This window comes from Hyalella azteca, unplaced genomic scaffold (assembly GCF_000764305.2).
Source record: "Hyalella azteca isolate HAZT.00-mixed unplaced genomic scaffold, Hazt_2.0.2 contig11506, whole genome shotgun sequence".
Lineage (NCBI taxonomy): Eukaryota > Metazoa > Arthropoda > Malacostraca > Amphipoda > Hyalellidae > Hyalella > Hyalella azteca.
The window spans coordinates 199,735-220,058 of NW_025941501.1; the positions used below are offsets into that span (position 1 = coordinate 199,735).

General features: G+C 36.2%; 1 protein-coding gene across 3 annotated transcripts in view; it reads right to left on the bottom strand.

Annotated features, from left to right (window-relative positions):
• Positions 1 to 20,324, bottom strand: part of LOC108674760 (rabphilin-1) — a 39,031-nt gene that overhangs the window by 4,013 nt on the left and 14,694 nt on the right. For 2 of the 3 annotated variants that reach the window (XM_047882878.1, XM_047882877.1), the window contains exons 2-14: positions 10,155 to 10,249; positions 9,096 to 9,233; positions 7,236 to 7,362; positions 4,562 to 4,835; positions 3,778 to 3,856; positions 3,184 to 3,507; positions 2,761 to 2,862; positions 2,201 to 2,229; positions 2,020 to 2,104; positions 1,468 to 1,694; positions 1,094 to 1,176; positions 732 to 806; positions 431 to 554 (exon numbers count right to left, since the gene is read on the bottom strand). In XM_047882878.1, the coding sequence (XP_047738834.1) occupies positions 431 to 554; positions 732 to 806; positions 1,094 to 1,176; positions 1,468 to 1,694; positions 2,020 to 2,104; positions 2,201 to 2,229; positions 2,761 to 2,862; positions 3,184 to 3,507; positions 3,778 to 3,856; positions 4,562 to 4,835; positions 7,236 to 7,362; positions 9,096 to 9,233; positions 10,155 to 10,246 (1,759 nt within the window). In that variant the 5' untranslated portion in view covers positions 10,247 to 10,249. Of the gene's footprint in view, positions 1 to 430; positions 555 to 731; positions 807 to 1,093; positions 1,177 to 1,467; positions 1,695 to 2,019; positions 2,105 to 2,200; positions 2,230 to 2,760; positions 2,863 to 3,183; positions 3,508 to 3,777; positions 3,857 to 4,561; positions 4,836 to 7,235; positions 7,363 to 9,095; positions 9,234 to 10,154; positions 10,250 to 13,035; positions 13,055 to 20,324 lie in introns of those variants that run through there. The other variant, XM_047882879.1, reaches the window with a different exon arrangement.

Sequence of the window (20,324 nt, forward strand, 5' to 3'; positions counted from 1 at the left end):
CTAGGCGCGAGTTATGCTCTGATCGACTCCCGGGTATATAGTGTATAGTTAGTTTGAGGATTGATGCATTCACGTTAACTGGTTATGGGATTTATGTGGGAAAATTTACATAGTCTTTAATTCCCCTTTTTTAAGTTGGATTCATGACATAGAATTTCGTTACTTTGTTACGTCTCTAGTATTGGTCAAGCTAAAACTGTCTGAACGTTCTAACATTTCTACTCATCCGTTCAATTTGTTTGTTTATTCATACCAAGCCACCATGAAGATGCCAGTTATTCGAACTTAACGCCCTTACGTTTGATAGATTTAAAGCAAATAATTTTATGGGCATGCCGAAGATACTATACTATAGACTTAATGTATATACTATATATACTGTATACTTAATGCCGAAGATACTTTACTACTATACTATCAAGTTATTCACCCATGACGAGAAGCCTGAGGGTCTTGTTGCTGATGTCATCAGTAGAGATGCCGTGGTAGGTGAGCGTCTCTTGAAATTCAGGGTTTAGATTCTTGGGAACTGTGCGCGTCCGAAGTTTGTTCGACTAATTGGACAAGATAATTAGCGTTAGTGAGAAATAATTTAAAAATTCTTCCAAGACAAAAGTTGAGCAAATGGACGCACGGGTTATTATTGCGATATGATCAAGAATTCTCAGGAGCGAAACAATTTGGAGTTAATCACGAAAGGTTTTGATAAAAAATTCGAAGCTGTAGCTCACTTTGCTGGCGCCCGGTAGAAGGTGAAGCTTAACGTACGGGTCGGCGCTGCCAGTTGAGCTTCTCGATTTGAGGTTCTGTGGAAGTTGAAATAATAGGTATATTTCAAGAAAAGAAAACCTAATTTACAGAATTAGAAGGTGAACATTCAAAGGATATGATATGATTTAGTTTGATGAAGTTCTTAGAACAACGAGAAGCCAGATAAAATAATCTTTAAAATTACTGTGAAAACTAAAACAGATCTTTGAATTCAATATTTAAAACTTACGAAGAACCGACACTAAGTGGATACAAAATATACTTTATCCTAAGAATGGATACAAAGTGAATTGAACGATTTTCAATAATAATCATTCATCACCTGAGCGTGGTGAATTGTGCAGTGCAGGCTTTGATGATGACTGTCGTAAAACAACGTAAATTCCAGCGAGCCCAAGTTGTCTTCTGGAAAAACCGTTTAAATTAAATAGAAGCCTCTGTTAGTACGACTCAGAATTGGAAACATATTAATCAATAAACAAAATTTGAGAAGAGATGCATAATATTTGAAATCGATTTACTCTAAAGTCCATAAAATGTGGATAAATTGTTATTACAATTATTCGAAATTTTTTATATAACAAGGCTTCTTTGGAAAAATGTCCCTATATGCAACCGTGTCAACAATAATAAATACAACAAATAGGTAGAAACAAACAAGAGAACGAACTTAGTCCAACTCTCTACGTCACCAACTTGAAGGTTTTGATCTGTCGCCAGCTGTAGCAGGAACCCCAACATTATTGGAGTTCCCTTTGTTGTGGCCGAGGGGAAGCGTGCTGTTGCTGCTGCTGCTGCACACGCTGCTGGTGATGCTGCCGTGTCTCTGTAGCGTCTCACGAGTCTCGGGACACCAGTCGAGACTCACGCTGCTCGTCTCATCCTCCACACTCGTCGTGAAGACCGGCGAGTCGAACGAGTCTCTACTCGTTGAATAATATTGATGAAGACAAACATATCGCACATTTTGAATGTAGTGTTTATTTTATAGAATATCAAAAATCAAATATGGTTGTTTTTATATATACCATAAAATTTTTACAAGTTCTTCAAAAATTTGTATAGATATAGATATTTCATCAAGCTAAGAAGTTTAAACAATTCCGAATTTTCGCGAAGGAACATGCTAACCACACAAGAAATTTAGCGCAATGATAAATTTGACAAGTCTTCCCCGTGGCATAAACGAAAAACTCAATTATAAAAGCATTCGAGGGGAAAAATAAATGATGAAAACAATGTACGCACTTTGATTCTTTGGAGCTTTTAGCGGACAAAATATTCCTGGGAGTTTCGGAAGCACAAAATTGCAGGTCTTGAGCTTCATTCCAATCTGACGGAGCAGCAGATTCTTTGGAGCTTTTAGCGGACAAAATAGTCCTGGGAGTTTCGGAAGCACAAAATTGCAGGTCTTGAGCTTCATTCCAATCTGACGGAGCAGCGGCCGTCACATCGTTACTGAGAGTATACAGCATGGATTATTTTCCAATAATATTAATCGTTAAAGTTCTGGCATCAGTTGTAAAGTTCAGGCTTTTGCGGGACGAGGATGAAAGCTTATTTCAATTAAATATATTGGATACAAATCGACATGAACTGTTGGTAAGAACAGGATTTTACAGATAAAATGATACTTTTCAACATATACAAGTTAATTTTAGTCACTCTTTTAAAACATCAATCAATACGTGAGAGTTTTTAATCAGTTAAACACTATTTTTAAAATTGGAAAATATCAGTTTTCATTCAAACATACAAAAAATATACATATATAAACATCAAAACGTCGCACTTTTTCGATACAAATTCAATTCCCCTATCCTAACAATTTTATTCCCAATTAAATATTAATGTATCATTATAAATTAATTAATAAATGAATGTTGATATAAATCTACTTGAAACACGAATTCATTATCTAGAAATAATTCATTACAGATGATACAGAGTTACTGTTAAAGGAGCTGACACATGAATCCGAGTTTTTACCGCAGTGCGGATGTGACGCAGCCGTTTTCTCGCCCGTGTCGCGCATGATCTTCTTCTGGGGCGTCACTAGAGTCGGAGTCATAATCGAAGGCAACCGCACCACTGAAGAAAATAATGTCTCTAATTCAGCTGTTATATACACTGAGTATCAGTGGCCAGAACTATACTGTGAGAAAACGAAGATAATGCCATTAAAAATATCCAAATTGTTTGTATTGTCGAAGAGATATCATCGTGAAGTCGAGGTTGTGAAAGATACGTACTTGCAATAGTTAAAGTTTCCTATAGTGAAGCTGAGCAAAGCTTGTAACGGAAAATTTCAAGTCGAGTAATTATTAAATCCTCAAGTAATAAATCATTGCGGGTTTTTAGTTCATTCAGCATCACAGGAACCAAAAATGAAAGCAGCTTAGCTCGACTCACTTGCAGCCGTGTGCGCAGCCAGCGGTGTTTTTCTTTGCGTTCAAATCCGAAACGAGCTTTTCAAACAGGGCCGAGTCGGCAGTACCATTCTCTCCATTTTCTAATTTCTCTTCAGGAACGACGTTGCCTCCAAAAATATCACTGAAACCAGCTGTCTTTTTCTGCTGCAGGTGCGTTTGTTGCGAAAGCTGGTTAACTTCGTGATTTTGTTGATGGTGGTGAGGAGAATTGCGGGGAAGTCGCGGGGAGCAATGAGACGCGGCGAGGCTGGCGACGGAAGACGTCGAAGCGGCCGGAGACAAACTCGATGACAGGGACGGCGACCTAAGAAATTAATACTAAATTATGATTGAAGGTTCATCAGGCATTGGCATTTCAAGGCCAGTAATTGCCGGTAAGGGTGACTAGCAACGGACATCATTCTTTTTATAAAATGCTCCCATTGCACAAAAACAAACATTCGTCTTAGTTGAATTCGTGTCAATCATTTGCTTTTTTTTTAGCGAAAAAGGGAATTACACATTTCTCAGCTTGCGACGAATACATGTATTAATTCTTTTGTTACATTACCGTAAGGCAATTATTGAAGCTTACCCAGGGAAATGCTGCAGCTGGCGAGACCCACTCTCAGAATCTGATTCTTTGTCCCCGATCCTTAGCAAACTGGTCAGGTCTGGGTAATAAAAGAGGGAAATTTACTACGGTAATTGTTTATTTGCACAAGAGATGGTTGCATCAAGAAAAAATTGTGGGATATTGATGAATATTTAGTAGAACTGTCAAGTAACGTCAGCGCGAAATGTAGAAAATGAAATAAATCATAGTAAATCATGGAATATTTAACAAAGTAATAAGATCACGAATAGATAGTGTATACCTAAATCCTGATGCCTCGCACTACCAAAGTTGGATTAAATAATTCAAATTTCATACTAGATTATAAAAATTTTAATCGATTTTTGTGATTTCGAAAATTTCAATTTTGATATTTTAAACCAAAAAATTGCATCAATTAATTTTTTTATTTTGATACGTTTAATTTAAAAATTGTAACAATGAAAATATCTATATTATCGTCACTTTTTAAAATGCGAATTTCATTCAACGCTGAGAGACAAACATTTACTTTAGGTTTCCAAACGGAAATAATTTCCAATTCGCGTTTTAATTAATAGTTCTTCAATTTAAATAACTATCATTTCAAATATCATAACAGAGAAGACGATTTGATTAAGGAATTCTTACATTTCCGGAATTATCGATCGCGCGCAGCGCCATTTTAATCAGTTAGTAGATAGAGTTAGAGCAAAATGAAAATAAGATGTAAAATAGAAATAATTCAAAATATTATTTATTAAAACAAATAAATTCAACTGACCGGTGCTGAGTAGCGAATGTGCCCGTCTGGGAGGAGCTTTAGAATGTCGGCCGAGCAGAGCAATGCTGATGCTGGAGCCGCCCAGACTCTGGGAGCCAGCGTTAGCCAAGCGACCGTTGCCCTCACCACCCGAGGGCAGCAGCTTCTGAGGCAGCCCTCTGTAGAACCACGCGCCCGTCCTCTTCCACATTTCGCGCGTCTCGCTGCAGATCTTACAGAGAAGAACCTTTTCCGTGCCGCTCAGCTGTTCATGTGCACATTTGTTGCACACGCCCTGCACATGAAAATGTCTGTATTATGTATGTATAATTTACACAAGAATCGTGGTATCACACATATGAACTTTAAGAATTAAGTTAAATTAAGTTATATCATTAATGACTTGTGTTAATTGGGTCACAATTGACCCGAAATGACGATTGTCGCTTATAGTAGCACTTGAATTCGCCGAAACGCTGAGAAAGTAAGATACATACACAATTTGACTTATGTTAAGATATGAAATATACTTTCCAATTAATAATTTATTGTTATAAAATATTTATAAGTCACGAAAATGTTTGCATTTAAAAAAATTATATGTGCGTGTCATATATGTATGTGTCATTTTGGTTAATCCAAAATGACACATTCGTGAAAGGTGGAGCTTATACAATGCATAAAAGGATCACTCATATTTAACGAGGACCAAGAGACCTGTCTTATCTCGAGATCGTGCTCCGATTTGAGAGCATCGAGCGTCTAGGAAGGTGCGCGTGCCGCGCATTTCCTCTATAGATGTGCGAATTGAACGCTAACATTGTTCATTGCCACCTTTAAGCGTATATATGTAGAAAAACCCTCGTTTTTCCACCTCCAAACTATACTATAGAACCAAATTGAAGAAATTTGATGAGAGGCATATACATTCAGACAGTAATGAATAGAATAGAATAGAAGTGTCGGCACTGAAGAAATAGGCCCGTGCCTGTTGCCGATGCTTTTACTTTTCGTTACTTGGTTCACAAGGGATCCGGCCTTTGGAACCCGATCTTTCCATAACTGACGATTGATTGAGATAGCTGCAGGGCTTATTGCCTGGTCCGTAAGGTTCTAGGCATTTTAAGACTGAACATATGCTCCAGTATAGTTTCGTCTAATCCGTTCTTGAAGGCGTTCATACTCGGAGCGTCAACGATGCTATCATGCAGGGAGGCTGTTCCACATGTCGGTGACTCGAAGCGAGAAGGAATGTTGTCGCATGGATGTGTTACACTTTGTATAAAGCGTAGGTATACTTGTATACTTTAATGAGGTCACCACGCGAACGTCCATAACTGAGGCTTGGAAGCGTCATAATCTTCAACCTTTCTTTATAAGGCTTGCATTAATTTAATCCCGGATTTATCCTTGTTGCACGTCTTTGAACACTCTCGACTAAATTTTTGTCCTTTTCTAGTTGTGGTGACCACACGCGTTTCAAAACTCTAGGTTAGTATGCACGACAGCGATAAACAACAGTTTCATCGATTCAGCATCTATGTACTCGTAAGAGCGTCTGATCAGTCCAAGTCGTTTATTGGCTTTATCAACTGAGCTTCAATATGCTTAGAAAATTTCAACTCATTGCCGGCATTTACTCCTAAATATTTTTCCATTGTCGACTTCGACATCATCACTCTGTCGTTTCAACCGTGTCTTTTCATACTGTAATCTTGTTGTTCATTATTCTGGCCAAGGTGTATTACTTTGCATTCGTCAGCGTTCATACAGTGAACATATTCAGTACTGCAGGAAGAGCAACAGCCTCTGAAGAATACGTCATGCAAGTGAGAAGATCATATATGAAGAAGCGCAACGCGAAGCACTTTAGCCGCATTCGGCGTAGCTTTATGAGTTAGAAATGTAGACTCAATTTGAAACAATGTAGATCAGGACTCTATGAGAATTTACGATAGATAATTAAAACAGATTAAGACACGAAATGCTGCTACAAACTTGAACGTATTCATAGACCTCCATTGATGCTGGCAAGCTCGCTTACAGTGCGGAGAGTCTGCTCGAATGGACGGGAGCGTGGCATAATACACCAGCTTTATGAATGCGAGGTCGTCATTTCAACCAATTGACGGCCACGCGACGACCATCGCTATTGAACCAGACGTATTTTGTTGTAACGGTCCTAGTAGTGAACTAAGGTTTGGATCATTTACAATCTCAAACTGTACGTTACCTTGATTTCTGAACGTAATTGGAGCGTATACAAAGTTGTTGGCTCGTGCCAGCGCTAACAATGTAGACAAAAATTTCGTTTTTGGTGAGAAGTTACTCTGTGACCGAGGCAGCAGATACTAGAGCGGAGACCAGCTGGCGGATAGGCAGGTGGAACTGGTGACATATAGAGGAAAGTGGCAGTGGATGGAGCATTTACCTGGCGGCAGTGATGCCATATGGAGGCAGGTGGCAGTGGATGGAGCATTTACCTAGCTGGCGGCAGTGATGACATATGGAGGCAGGTGGCAGTGGATGGAGCATTTACCAGGCGGCAGTGATGACATATGGAGGCAGGTGGCAGTGAATGGAGCATTTACCTGGCGGCAGTGGTGACATATGGAGGCAGGTGGCAGTGGATGGAGCATTTACCTGGCGGCAGTGGTGACATATGGAGGCAGGTGGCAGTGGATGGAGCATTTACCTGGCGGCAGTGATGACATATGGAGGCAGGTGGCAGAAGGGGCAGGCGTTCACCACACAAAATACACGACGCTTTACCGTCACCCTGTGCCTTCTCTCTGATGGCCGTCACACGTCCCACCAGACGTCTGAGGTATCAATGAGAATTTAGGATAAACCGATAAGTTATATTTGTCCAGTACATCTTAAATTAATTGAACTGTCATTGATGTATCTCAAGATACTCCCGACTGCCTTTGATTTGAAGTATTTGGAGCCTTTGCATATGTATAAGTAACATTGATGTAATCGTAGAATTAACAGCGTCTACTATGGCTACCAGAATGCAGCTTGTTTTTCTTGGAATTGATTGATTGGAATCAAATTTGAGGAATTGTTTAGACTTTAGAGTTGAAGATTTTATCTGAGGCTTGACTTTGCATCTTTATTCCAGTGTGAGCTTACGATTACTTTCAGTGATTACTTGTCAACAAAATGCATTGCAATAAACCCGAAGAATGTTACATACTTAGAGCAAAATATTGCGACAGGCGTGATGCAGGCCGCAGTATAAATAACAAATTTCTATCAGTTCAAGCAGAAGTGTGAAAGAAATTATGCCGACGTGAAAAACTCAAAATCGAGTTTGTTAATCTATGTCATGAATTCGGACACCTTTACATGACTAATAGTTTGTGATTTGTGCAGGATTTGTGTGAACTACGTAATTTATATCACAACAGATTTTAGGGTAAATCGTCATAAATCATAAATCTTGAGAGAAACCAACGCTCAAAGAAAAGCAACGAGTCAACAAAAAAACATTTCTTACATTCGCAAGAATAACCACACAAACATTTCACGCAACGATCGTCTGTTGCTTCGTACTTTATTTTAAACTCTGCATTTAAATTGAACGAGGAAAGATATGCAGTCTCAGAGGGATGCCGAGGAAACTCGTAGGTGAAGAGCGTATCAAAAGAACACGGTGCATAAATTTCCATTTGCAGGATGAAATCTTGAGCGTTCCATTTGCTTTTACGAGTCTCGCCTTCTGTTGAGACAGCTCACTTTTAAATCAATTTCAGATTATATCCGAAACTAGCGAGTAAAGATTTTGCTGCCAGAGGATTCTCATTCTATAAATTGGTTCCTAGTGAATAAAAATAACGTTTTTTTGTGCAGGTGAATAGCTAAAAAAATTAACTATCTAGTTTCCAGCGAATAAGGTTGAAATAAAATATTTGCAGACGTATGACCAGTAAAATCATAGAAGTCTATTTCAAAAAACCTTTCTCTACTTCAGCATTTAACTGGCACAAGTACAACAGAAATAAACATCTGAGGTAGAATCACTCTAGATGGAATTCAGTTGAACCCAGCTTTCAACGACCAACATTCAAATCATGTTATAATATTAGTTGTTGAGGAACAAATTGCAAATCCTTTTAGAAGGCATTTTGCCTAGCGTTAAATTTCCTGATCAACTTCCAACCGAGAGCGATTCAAATAATTAATTAAATTAAATATGTGAGGCTTGTAAAGATCAAGCAAGAAAATATTGTAAGATATTGCCAATATCATCTAGATTAGAAGATCCAGTAAGATATTGCCACAACTTGGTCAGGTAAGAAGAAATCTACAATGAAATTTTCAAGGAAATTTCGAAAACAGCATAAATTTTTCAAATCAGCACATAAATTACTTGAATAAATATGAAACATTAAACGGTTTTCACTGCAAGACCTGAAATGACTCTGTGATACGAAAGATGTCAAAATTAAAAAAAAAATACTACGAGTACAAACCTATTTAATTCTTTTGCACATAGCACCTGAATTTGCATAAAACATCTATGTATTTAACATGACCAATTACTAACCCGATCCTCTGATGCTCTGCCATGTCGAGCTGTTCAGCGCGCTGGATGACCTCAAGTATGGCGGCGGTCTCTGCTGCGCTTAGCCCTTCAGGCCGCGCCGGTGACGACGCCTGCCCTGTGCACCAGCCCATGCGCAGCCTGCACACGGTCATATGCTACTGTTAACATGGAGTAATGTAAGGATTAAAATACTTATAATACGTATACAAATGGTAATGCATGGATTAAAATACTTATAATACCTATAAAAATGATAGTGCAAGGATTAAAATACTTATAATACCTATACAAATGTATGTGTATTTGAAACTAAAGCGTAATGAAAAAATATAATATACGATACGCAAGCGTAACGCAAGGAAAAACCACCCGCAATTAAATGTAATGCAGAGAGAAAAATACCGAGGATTTGAGATTACTGATATATGAAGTACTCATACATATAAAGTAATCATATATATAAAGATATGAATACCCAATGCACAAGCCTAATGTAAAGAGATATTTTAACAAACATGATATACCGGGACTAAAACGCTCAGACAAAAATTTATTATGTGAATTTGATACTTGAAATTACAAGTTTCAGATAAAGGCACTAACGATGTCTCGAATATATTTCTAACGATTTAAAATTATAACTACATATCCAGTGGGGAATTAACTCTTTCCTTTAGGGAACTTAAAGTCTGAAATCAAATTAACACTCGCCAATTAGTCACACATCATATAGAATAAAAATGCAACAATTGCAGTCATAATAAAGAAATATAACTCAGTACTCACTGCAGTGAGTGACAGAGAGCACATTTTCTCGTCGACGAAAACTTGAGGTCACGGACGGACGGACGGACGGACGGACATGGCGAGCACAATAGTGCATTTTTTCCATAAATGAGAAAATGCGCTAAAAATATTATTTAATAGCGAAAGTAAATACACAGCCAGATAAAAATTCAACAATTGCCGTCATAATAAAAAAATATTATTTAATAGCAAAAGTAAATACACAGGCAGATTTAGATGGTATTTATTAAGGACTAGAAGTGAAGAGCTCACTTGGCCCTGAGGGCGAGGCTGCGGTCGCTGGGGCAGACCCAGCGCTCACTGCAGCTCGCCGTCAAGCTGCCTGCGCTGTTGCGCCTCTGCATGTTCTGCACAAATAAAACATATCATTATTCTACGTCTCTCAAATATCTTTTACCAGCATATATTATAAAATTATATGTAATTATAATTTACTGGATGATTCCAGATAAATAAGGGATAATGGCATCGCTGAAACAAAAGAATGAAGTTATATGCTTATTACATTCAATTATGATTTTCGAATATTATTCACCTGCATCAACTATGAATATGTAATTAATATTATAGTGTCCGATTACAGGTAAATATGAATGGGAAGTCACCGAAACGAAACAAGTTGCAAGCTCGTGAACAGCAAGCAATTTGTAGATTGTATGCAGTGTTATTATACTGTTATATCGCTACAGTAATTCTCATGTTTACAGTAATAGTGGTGAAGATTAAAGCATGTGTTATCAGTGCCGGTAGTTAAAATGTACAAAGAAAATCAGCAAGCTAACTGAACGATCACTACCAGCACGATCAGCACGTGCTAGCACTACGTGTAGTTACATGTAGAACAAGCAAATTTTTTCAGCGCTATTTTCAGCGGTTGAAGCGATTCATATCAGTAATGGTATAGGTACATAATTGAGTCAATACGCAATGAAAGTACTCATAATATGTCAATACGTTATCAGTACTGGTGGCATCAGATAATATCAGTATTGGCGCCAGCAGGTGATAATAGTATTGGTTCCATGAGTGCCAGAAGGTAGTCAGGGTGCCAAGAGTTCGAGTGTGAGATCGATATAGGCACTCGCTGAGCCTGCCGAGCTCAAGAGAGAGCCGCTCGAGATGCTTGTGAGGAAAGAGAGCCAGGCCGCTAGCACGTCCACTTCATTAGTTATATACAAAATTACCTATGGACCGCGTCTTAAGTATAAGCCCGAAATATATAAAACACAGGTAAACTGCCTTCTTTATCACCTAGGAGCAAATTTAAGGCAGATAACATACTGAATCACGAATCGGCGAACAACCTACAAAATTAATCAAATGGGTTGGAGGAGACGTACAATTCTTTTTAATCAGCAGTGTACAAACTATAGGGCGATGCAAAACTACTCACGGGATAATTGGGAGAAAATACAACCAAATTGCGTCCACCAACATGAATCAAATTGTCACTTGGTCTACAGGTGATAAAAGAACGAAATGATATCACGTTTACAGCACCTGACGAAAATCCGAGATTAATAATAGGGTTTAATTACATACTTTTACGTTAAAATAACGATGAAACGAGTTTGGCATGCGCTGTTGCACAGAAAATGTCAAAGGGTAATCATCACGATAAATGATAAATGATTGCTGCTGAGAGAAGCAGAATGAAATATAGATTTCAAACACATGAGCGTTTCTCCAGAAGGTCAAGTTTTGAGCGTTTTTCCAGAGACAGGGAAAAATTTGTTTCGTTCAACATTTTCACTTCGTCATTTCAATGCAATCAAGGCGGACGAATAACTAGGAAAATGATTACTAACGTATTTAAAAATTAAATAGAGGTATAAATATTATAAATAAATTATATATATAATTTATTTCAATATAATTATAAATAAAATAATATAATATTCCATAATACATTATGTTATATATTTATATAATTATATTATGTAATAAAAATCATAAATATAATCAATGAATAATAATGAAATTAAATAAAATACAAGCAAAGAATTTAAGCTTTTTACCGTTTTAGCAAGCCACCAACAAAAGAAATATAGCTACGTAAATTGAAACGGTTTGCGCAAAAAAAAAAAAACAAGCTGCGACGAGTAGATTTGTTTTTGCCATTATTACTTCGGAAATTAGCTAAAATTCTCAAGTTACCAGCTCAAAATAAATTTTTTTCAAAATTATTTATTCTGTTAATTGATTCATGCATTGCCTCTGACTTCACACATGTGTGAAAATTTTCAGATCAATTAGACAGGTAAAAGTATGTAAAATATCTGTTATAAGATTTATAGCTGACAAAATTATTTTTTCCCATTTTTTTAATATTGAAAAAAAATTTCAATTTTTAAAATAATTTATTTTGACATTTGATTCATGCATTGTCTCCAACTTTACACAAGTGTGCAAAATTTCAGATCGATAGGATAACTAAAAGTATATTTAATTTCGATTACAAGATTTGTAGCAGACAAACATCAAGAAGTGAAGCTAAAGAGAAGTGTTGTAAAAAGAATGTGCATTTTTCAGTTGTTTAACCATGTAACGACATAATCTTATACCAAGATTATGTCGTTACATGGTCAAACAACTGAAAAATGAAGGCGTTAATTATACGGATTGCCACTTTCAAAAGTAATTAAATCAGCCAGAAAGAGAAAATATAGCACGTAGACTGTAACGTAATTCGAGAGTAGTTACACATCATCAATGTCAATTGTTTCTAAATGTGGGCGAATTGTTTTGAAATATTCCTTTGAGTAACAAGTAAAAATACACGAGTTCACTCTCAACTTCCTACGCAACACCGTCAGTTGCAGTCACAGCAAATTGAGATAATTTGAGGCGTCAGAATTCTTTACGACGTCGTGTCAGGGTCGCCTCACGAACACGTTCGTGGAGTCATTTGTTTGCATCGGTATATGTGATAAACATTTGTATATCTATTAAAAATATCTTATATAGTTTGCTTGTATCAGTGCATATATGAGCTTTGCTGTGATCAATGTTGATTGAACTGAATAGTGCCAGTCTTTAGTCGCGTAGTACCGTACAATATCGTCAATTTATTACAAGGTAATAATGATACATGAATAATATTCGATTGACTACTTAATAAATAATTACTTACGTTAACGACCTAATTTATCAGGACGTAGGACCTAACATTTAGGTTTGAATATATTCTTGCTCATGCATGTTTATTGAATGCTGTGTTGGATAACTGACTAAATCGTTCATGCATGTACAATTCATTTATTTGTCAAAAAATCCAAAGATCTCGCTCTAATGTTAAGATGCAACAACAATTACTTTGATGCATCTTAAACCAGACGGAAGATAGCCGGCCATCGTTTTGTAAGTTCTTGAATTAAGCGCCTTAGCTACAACTATACATATAGCTGTATATATAGCTGTAATAAAAAGTCATTTCGAGCAAGCAACATGGCACTTCATTTGTTGACAGTAAAAAATGTTACAACTTAATGTAAAGGAATGCTTGTTAACAAGTATTTGGTGTCATATGCGAGGTTGCAATGGATCACTTGTTCATTGCGTTGGAAAAAAATTTGTTTCCCTGTTCTGGAGTTCATCCCATAATTTTGAATTTCTATGATTAGAACAAGGTCGAGTAATTTTGACTAAGATACCTGAAAGAATGAACAATTCCAGTCTTTCAAAAACTAGACAGTCAATTAACTTGAAGCAATGGCTGGCAGCGGCTTGAAAGGAATGAAAATAACGTAATTTAAGCTAACTGTAAAATTCTGAAAGTCGAGTTAGAAATTTTTCCGTAGAAATCTCAGCTATTCTTGCAACCAGTTTGAAGAAAAGACCGGCAGCACAATACACGATAGAGTTCTGGTGATAGTCATATAAGTCTCAATACACGATAGGTAGTATTCTGGTGATAGTCATAGAAGTCTCAATACAAGATAGAGTTCTGGTGCTAGTCATACAAGGGTATGACCTGACGAGCGATTTTTCGCCTCTCAGGACCCAAGTGTCGCATGGCAGCATTCGTATCCATGAAAGAACCGGAGCTCCATTAGTGCAGTCTACAGCAGATGATTGGGCCCTCGGAGAGAAGTATTGTCACGGCAGAAACGCTTCTCAGATTACAACGACCAATCACTCAAACACAATGGCATCAGAAACCACAACCACAATGCACTCATAAATTGTGCAAAGAAATAAGAGAAACGTTTCTGCAATTTTCCTTTACTCCATTCAAGACCTCTCACCTTTCCCAGGCTAACGGTAAGAAAATTTCATACAAACCATGTCACTAGCTGTACTTCTCTTTACAAGCTAACCAACCTGACAATACCAAAACAACTAATCAGAGAGCATTGATGCCAAAATTTCCAGAACGATCTTGGATTAAATATTTAACGTGTTTTATTAAAATAGCCTCTCCTCTCTGTAAGGCACAATAACGGGTACTTAAATTACAAAAATACCTCACGACTCCGCTAGACCCACATGCATGGTCAGCTAAAACATATTTGACCTGACTGTCTTCTGGAATGCCGCCTTTTTTATTGTTATTTGCAAACAATCGTCCTCTGTTAGTTTATAAACGTGACAAATGTGGTTCATTATAAACTAAGCAGAAAAAATAATCAACGATATTGATTCCCACATTAGATAAAAAAATAAAGTTGAGTGCTAGCGAGAATCAAATTCTGGCGAACATACAAATGGTGCACCTTTCAGTGTATCCGTGTTGACAAACACGTCAGTCTAAAAATTCCTCGCTTAAAAAAAGGATTTAGAACGCAATTTGCTTTGCGGCGAGCTTTCACGCGCACTCTGAATATCATTTTTAAAGTGCATGTAATTTTATCAGATGAACCTTTGCCACGCTATGAGCAAAATAATGCTGCAATATCATACGGCTATAAACACTGATGGCCATCAGGGTGACGAAGGAAATAGTATTAAAAATAATCAAAAATGCACTACATATATCCATGCACAATGTAAAATTGGTAGTATCCTAACTTTCTTCTCCTCGAAGAAATTTAATCGGTCTCCATGCAGTGTATTTCTTCGTAAGAAACGCACAGCAGACACATCGATACCAATAATGCAGGAAATAAGATCACCATATCACAGAATGATTCATTAGATCAAAGTAAAATTTATACACGCAAGGCAACATAGCTAGCGTAATTAATAACTAATCCTAATCAGAAAGAACGTGTAGACTATAAAATTATTATTGAATCTATGAAAAGCTTATGCCCCAAACTTCAAGGAAAGTTCAAACGTATGTTCTTAACGCTACGTTTCTTCACAGCAGAAACTTGCTACCTTATAGAGCTCCTTACGAGAACTTTGGTCCTGCTGATGAGAGAGAGGAGCATAAGCTCTGACCTGCCAGGATTGGGAGCGTGTCGAACTAGGAAACAACACAGGTTTCTTGGTAATTCAACGAAATAATTTGATAAGGTGAACTTTCTTAATTCATATGCAAGTTTTTTTTACCAGATCAAAATTGCTCAGAAGACTAGAGAATCAATGGCACAAGAAATGACAGTACAACGCTGCTATTAACGCAAGCATAGTTTCGCGATCAAATATACCTGCAGCATCATTGTTTTATAGTTGAGAGATGCATACTAATTAATTATAGGGCTGGGAACCACTTTAAGTAAAGTCAAACCAAGAGGGACTTTCGACGGGAATCTGCTTTACGCAATAACGTTAAGTTTGAATGAGTTGGTACGTATGAAAGTTGCACCCGTAAAAATAACAGCATAATATATATGGAGGACAAATTGGTACAAACATACATAACATAAGGAAATATTACAAATTATATGAATACAACAGGAGCTCTTTAAAATCACTTCAGGCCGGATGGTTCGTATTGACAAGGGGTTCTATTGGAAAGGTATAACAGGCTTTCTAACAATACCACTTTCGAAGTATATATTTCCTTCGAAGCGAAGACGAAGAATCACAGTGCTGGGAAACATAAAATGTTGTTTGTGTTTCCACCATATGCGCCGGCCCGGCAATAGTGGAATCAAACATCGAGTTACGATGTTGTGAGACCACATGTCAGTGCCATTGGTGACAAGCAGATACGTTTGTCAGTGTCACGACTAGACGCCAAAACTTTGTCTTACCCTCATCAGAACTTGGGACAAAAGCCCTCGACATACGAAGTTACTGAGAGCAAAACTCTGTATCCTTGGCAACGAACACAAAAGAAGGACACTGTATTTCAAACAAATACTGCAGGTACACAATGATGAGTATTTTTAATGCCCAATAATTATCCTCGAAATGTGCAGAGAGAGCAACCGAGTACCGTCATTCATTTTAATGGAAATGATCTGCCCTGCAGGCAGGAAATGTCATCACGAAACAAAAATTAGTGGATAAAATTCATGGGTCGAGAGAAAAACTCCAAATAAAATGTTAAGGGTAAAACCATGAGAAATATATTGGTTTCTACAATGTTAATGAATGTTTTGCACACGTCTGTGCGGCTGAAACGTTATAGAACCAATGAATATGGAAGTGGTTATGCAGGTACACAATGATGAGTATTTTTAATGCCCAATAACCATTCTCGAAATGTGCAGAGAAAGCAACCGAGTACCGGTACCGTCATTAGTAACAGGCCATGGGCCTATTTCTTCACTGCCGACACTTCTATTCTATTCTATTCATTTTAATGGAAATGATCTGTGCTGCAGGCAGAAAATGTCAAATGTCATCACGAAACAAAAGTTCGTGGAAAAAAATTCATAGGTCAAGAGAACCACTACAAACAAAATGTTAAAGGTAAAAGCATGAGAAATATATAGGTTCCTGCAATGTTAATAGACGTTTTGCTCACGTCTGTGCGGCTGAAACGTTATAGAAGAAATGAATATGGAAGTGGTTTCCTCATGCAAACAGGAGAAATCCTTCTGGAACGGAAGAACGAGATTTAAAATTTTCACATGACGTAAAAACTGCAACCTCCTTCACTCCTGAAGAATTTTGTGCTTGAATTTGTTCATTTAATTTTCATAGTCAGCAAACCTTGGCGGCTAACGCGAGGGTCTTGAACTGATTTGAATAAATTGAGCCAAAAGGCAAAAACTAGTTTTAAAGAAAAGGAAAGTACGAGGCTTGTTCTGTTACAGTAAAGGCGTACATTAGGTTAGAGCCAACAAACATTCATTGAAGTTTATAATTCGAGACTACTTTACTTCTCTGATTACCCGCCAACTCAACACTTCCAAAGGATTTTCCAATCAAACAATTTTCAGAGTTTCAGCAAAAACCTCGAAAATTTCCAGTGTAAAAAATGCCACTTACAGCATAACTTTGACCATTAGTGTAAAATTTTCTAATATTAACCGGGATTATTGAGGCAAAACTTCTGAATGAATATCCCTTCATATTAACTATCCACCTAGTCGGAATAAATACCTATTCTAAATAAATTTCCATTCTGAATAAATATTTATTTTTCTATTCAATTATCAGCTCAGGGTTTCATCAAGCCTCATATGCATCAGCAAGTAAGAGTACTAGCGATAAACGAGTTCTAAACCTGCATTGGACGGAGGATTTTGCGAAGGCGTATGTATCTGTGGATGGCTGTAGGTTATTTTATTGCATTCTTTTCTTATACTGAAAGATTTATTCAACGTATATTTTATGAGTATTTTATTCGATGTTTTGCCTGTTTTGCAAATCATTTTGTTTGATATATCTTTAAAAAACATTTCGTTCCAAATAGAGATTACATGCAGAGCTATTAAACTATTCCACTCATCACGACGGTAAGGCTGTATTCCATTATACTATAGGCTCATGAGAAAAGGCTATGTTGTTTAGAGTTGATTGTCTTACGAACCACGTAACATCAGAGGGGAGAGAGAGTGATGCCAGCATAAACAAATATTCCTGGAAATACGTGTTGTTTACCTGAGAACAACTACAACTGAAAAGATTCGTCAAATTACACAATGTAATTTGAACTTAACTAACACCTTGTAACATTAATAGAAAAGTTGAAATTTGTTGCGAAAAACATGAATCTTTCCTGTAGAAATGGAAGGATAAAATGACAGAATCACATCATGTACTCTAGAAATCCAAGCAATGGAGTAGATCCTTCGGAATATTGGATATTTATTTCGAATTTGTTGAGTAAATATCGATAACTATTCGGAAGAACCTTCTAAGGATTGAATTTGGAAAATTTACTACTTTTTATTTTTAATACTAATTTTTATTCAAATTGAACACAAAATTTGAAACTTGTCAAAATTGCAGTGAAAATAGCTTTGAGTTTTTTCTATTTTATTGTCCTGCAACGTATCAAATAGTTTGATCAAAAATCGTTTGAAAGAGATTCATTTGGTTGGCCACCACACAAAAAATTATCTTCCGTTTATGAATTTAAAAAGTATTTTCACACTGAACTCTCTATCAGGTAGACGAACTGAATAAAATAATTTGAACATTTCATTAAAATCAATGTCTTCCATTCTTTTTTCCATAACTTTTACTTCCACAACAGACTACATATCATGGGAATAACGTCAAAATCAATGTGATCATCAAAATATTCAAAATGTAATTTAGAATTGTCACGGACAACTGTTAATAGTTACGTCATCTAATTATATTGACAGTTGGTTGCCAAATCGAACAAATTGAAATGATACCACATTAGCAAGATATGCTGCGAAAAACTTGTATCTACTTTAAACTAAAAAAACTCGTTGAATTCAAAATAGCAGATGAAATTAAATTCGTGGCATTTCCACAACAGAGAATTCGTTGATGAAACTTTCCGGNATATCTCCTCGATGAAATAATCTGTAAGATACTTAAAATTATATTGAACTACAAGAGTCGAAAATTTAATGCAGAAATTCAACTCAAAGGTGAAAACAGTTTCAAAACTGTAAAACGAATGAAACTGGAATATTTTTGCATGCAAAGTCGAAGTTCCCTAATTCGCTCAAATAAATTTAATTCGCTTTATTAATTTCCGTACGACTGGAACACGTAGTAGACCTGCGGTTGAGTTTATGCGCTTCCTTTTATTGGTGATAAATACATTTCAATCGAATTCATAGATAATAAATGTAATCGTAATTCATCAATTAGGATTTCAAAAGAAGGTAACAATTCGTTTTTACTAGCAACCGAAATTTAAAAAAAGAAGTCTTGTGAAGTTCGATCAGTTATAGAAAAGTATATAAAAGTTATAAAGAATATCAAACAGGTATATATATATATATAGCCTCCAACATTCAATTCTTAAAAATCAGCAAACAAAAAGGTCCGAACACAATTATTTTTAATTTGAACTAGTAACAGAGAATGATTTGTTAACAAAACCAGTTGGTTTAGGACGCTTTTAAAACATTTTACTCTCGAATACATCATTTCAAAATCTCCATCGAGTTTTTTGGTCAATCCTATACTTACTTGACCATTCCCCGATTCGGTTTTAATTATTCTTTAAATGTCTTGTGACACATAACGAGTTTCATTATTCGTAGGTACTAATGATAAATCCAAATTGAAACCTGGAAATCCATGTTCAATATATACATGGTCGGTAGCTGTAACATGTAAAAACGCCACAATTTTAGTGTGAAATATATTTTTGACTAATTGGTTGCAATATGAACCATTTTTCAAGCTGACATCATGCAAAGCTATAAGAAATAACTCCCTTATAATTCAGCTTTGTATTTTGGATCACCTAAACTTCCAAGAAAAAATCAGTTGAACAAGATTCAACTGATTAATGTCCCTTAGTATTCACATGCGTTTCAACTTTTTATAGAGAGGTCATGTCCTTGACTTCGTGGAATATCTTATAATAACTTAGCTTTTAATAACCTACACATATTGTATTATTAACACGTCCTTTCAAGGACGTGTTAATAATAGAAAATTTTCTATCCAGAATTTAATTAATTTACTTGATCAGCTTCAAATTTGAATCTTTTTTGGCTTCTTATTGACATAACGCCAGGCATTGCATTAATTGATAATAAAAACGCATGCTTTGAGTAATAATCTAAAATTATTTGCTATTAACCAATCATAATCTTAAACGATTAGAATAAATTTAAATAATAAGGCAATGAATATGAACCATTACAAAAAGCCACATAAATGATTCAGGAGAAAAGATATACGGATACGAATTACTTAATAAACCCTGTAAGTTGAGCATTTAAAAATTCTGTGTTTTTTTGCAACCCTGGAAATAAAAACCAAGCATTTCTTCGCAGTACACTTTGTAGTCTATCAAATTTAAAACCTGAAATTTTGTCATAACAATTTTCTCAGTCGAAACAATTTTTTGTTATTCAAGGCTTTTAACTTTTATAAAATCATTAACATAATAATTATTTATCTTCGGATGAATAAAAG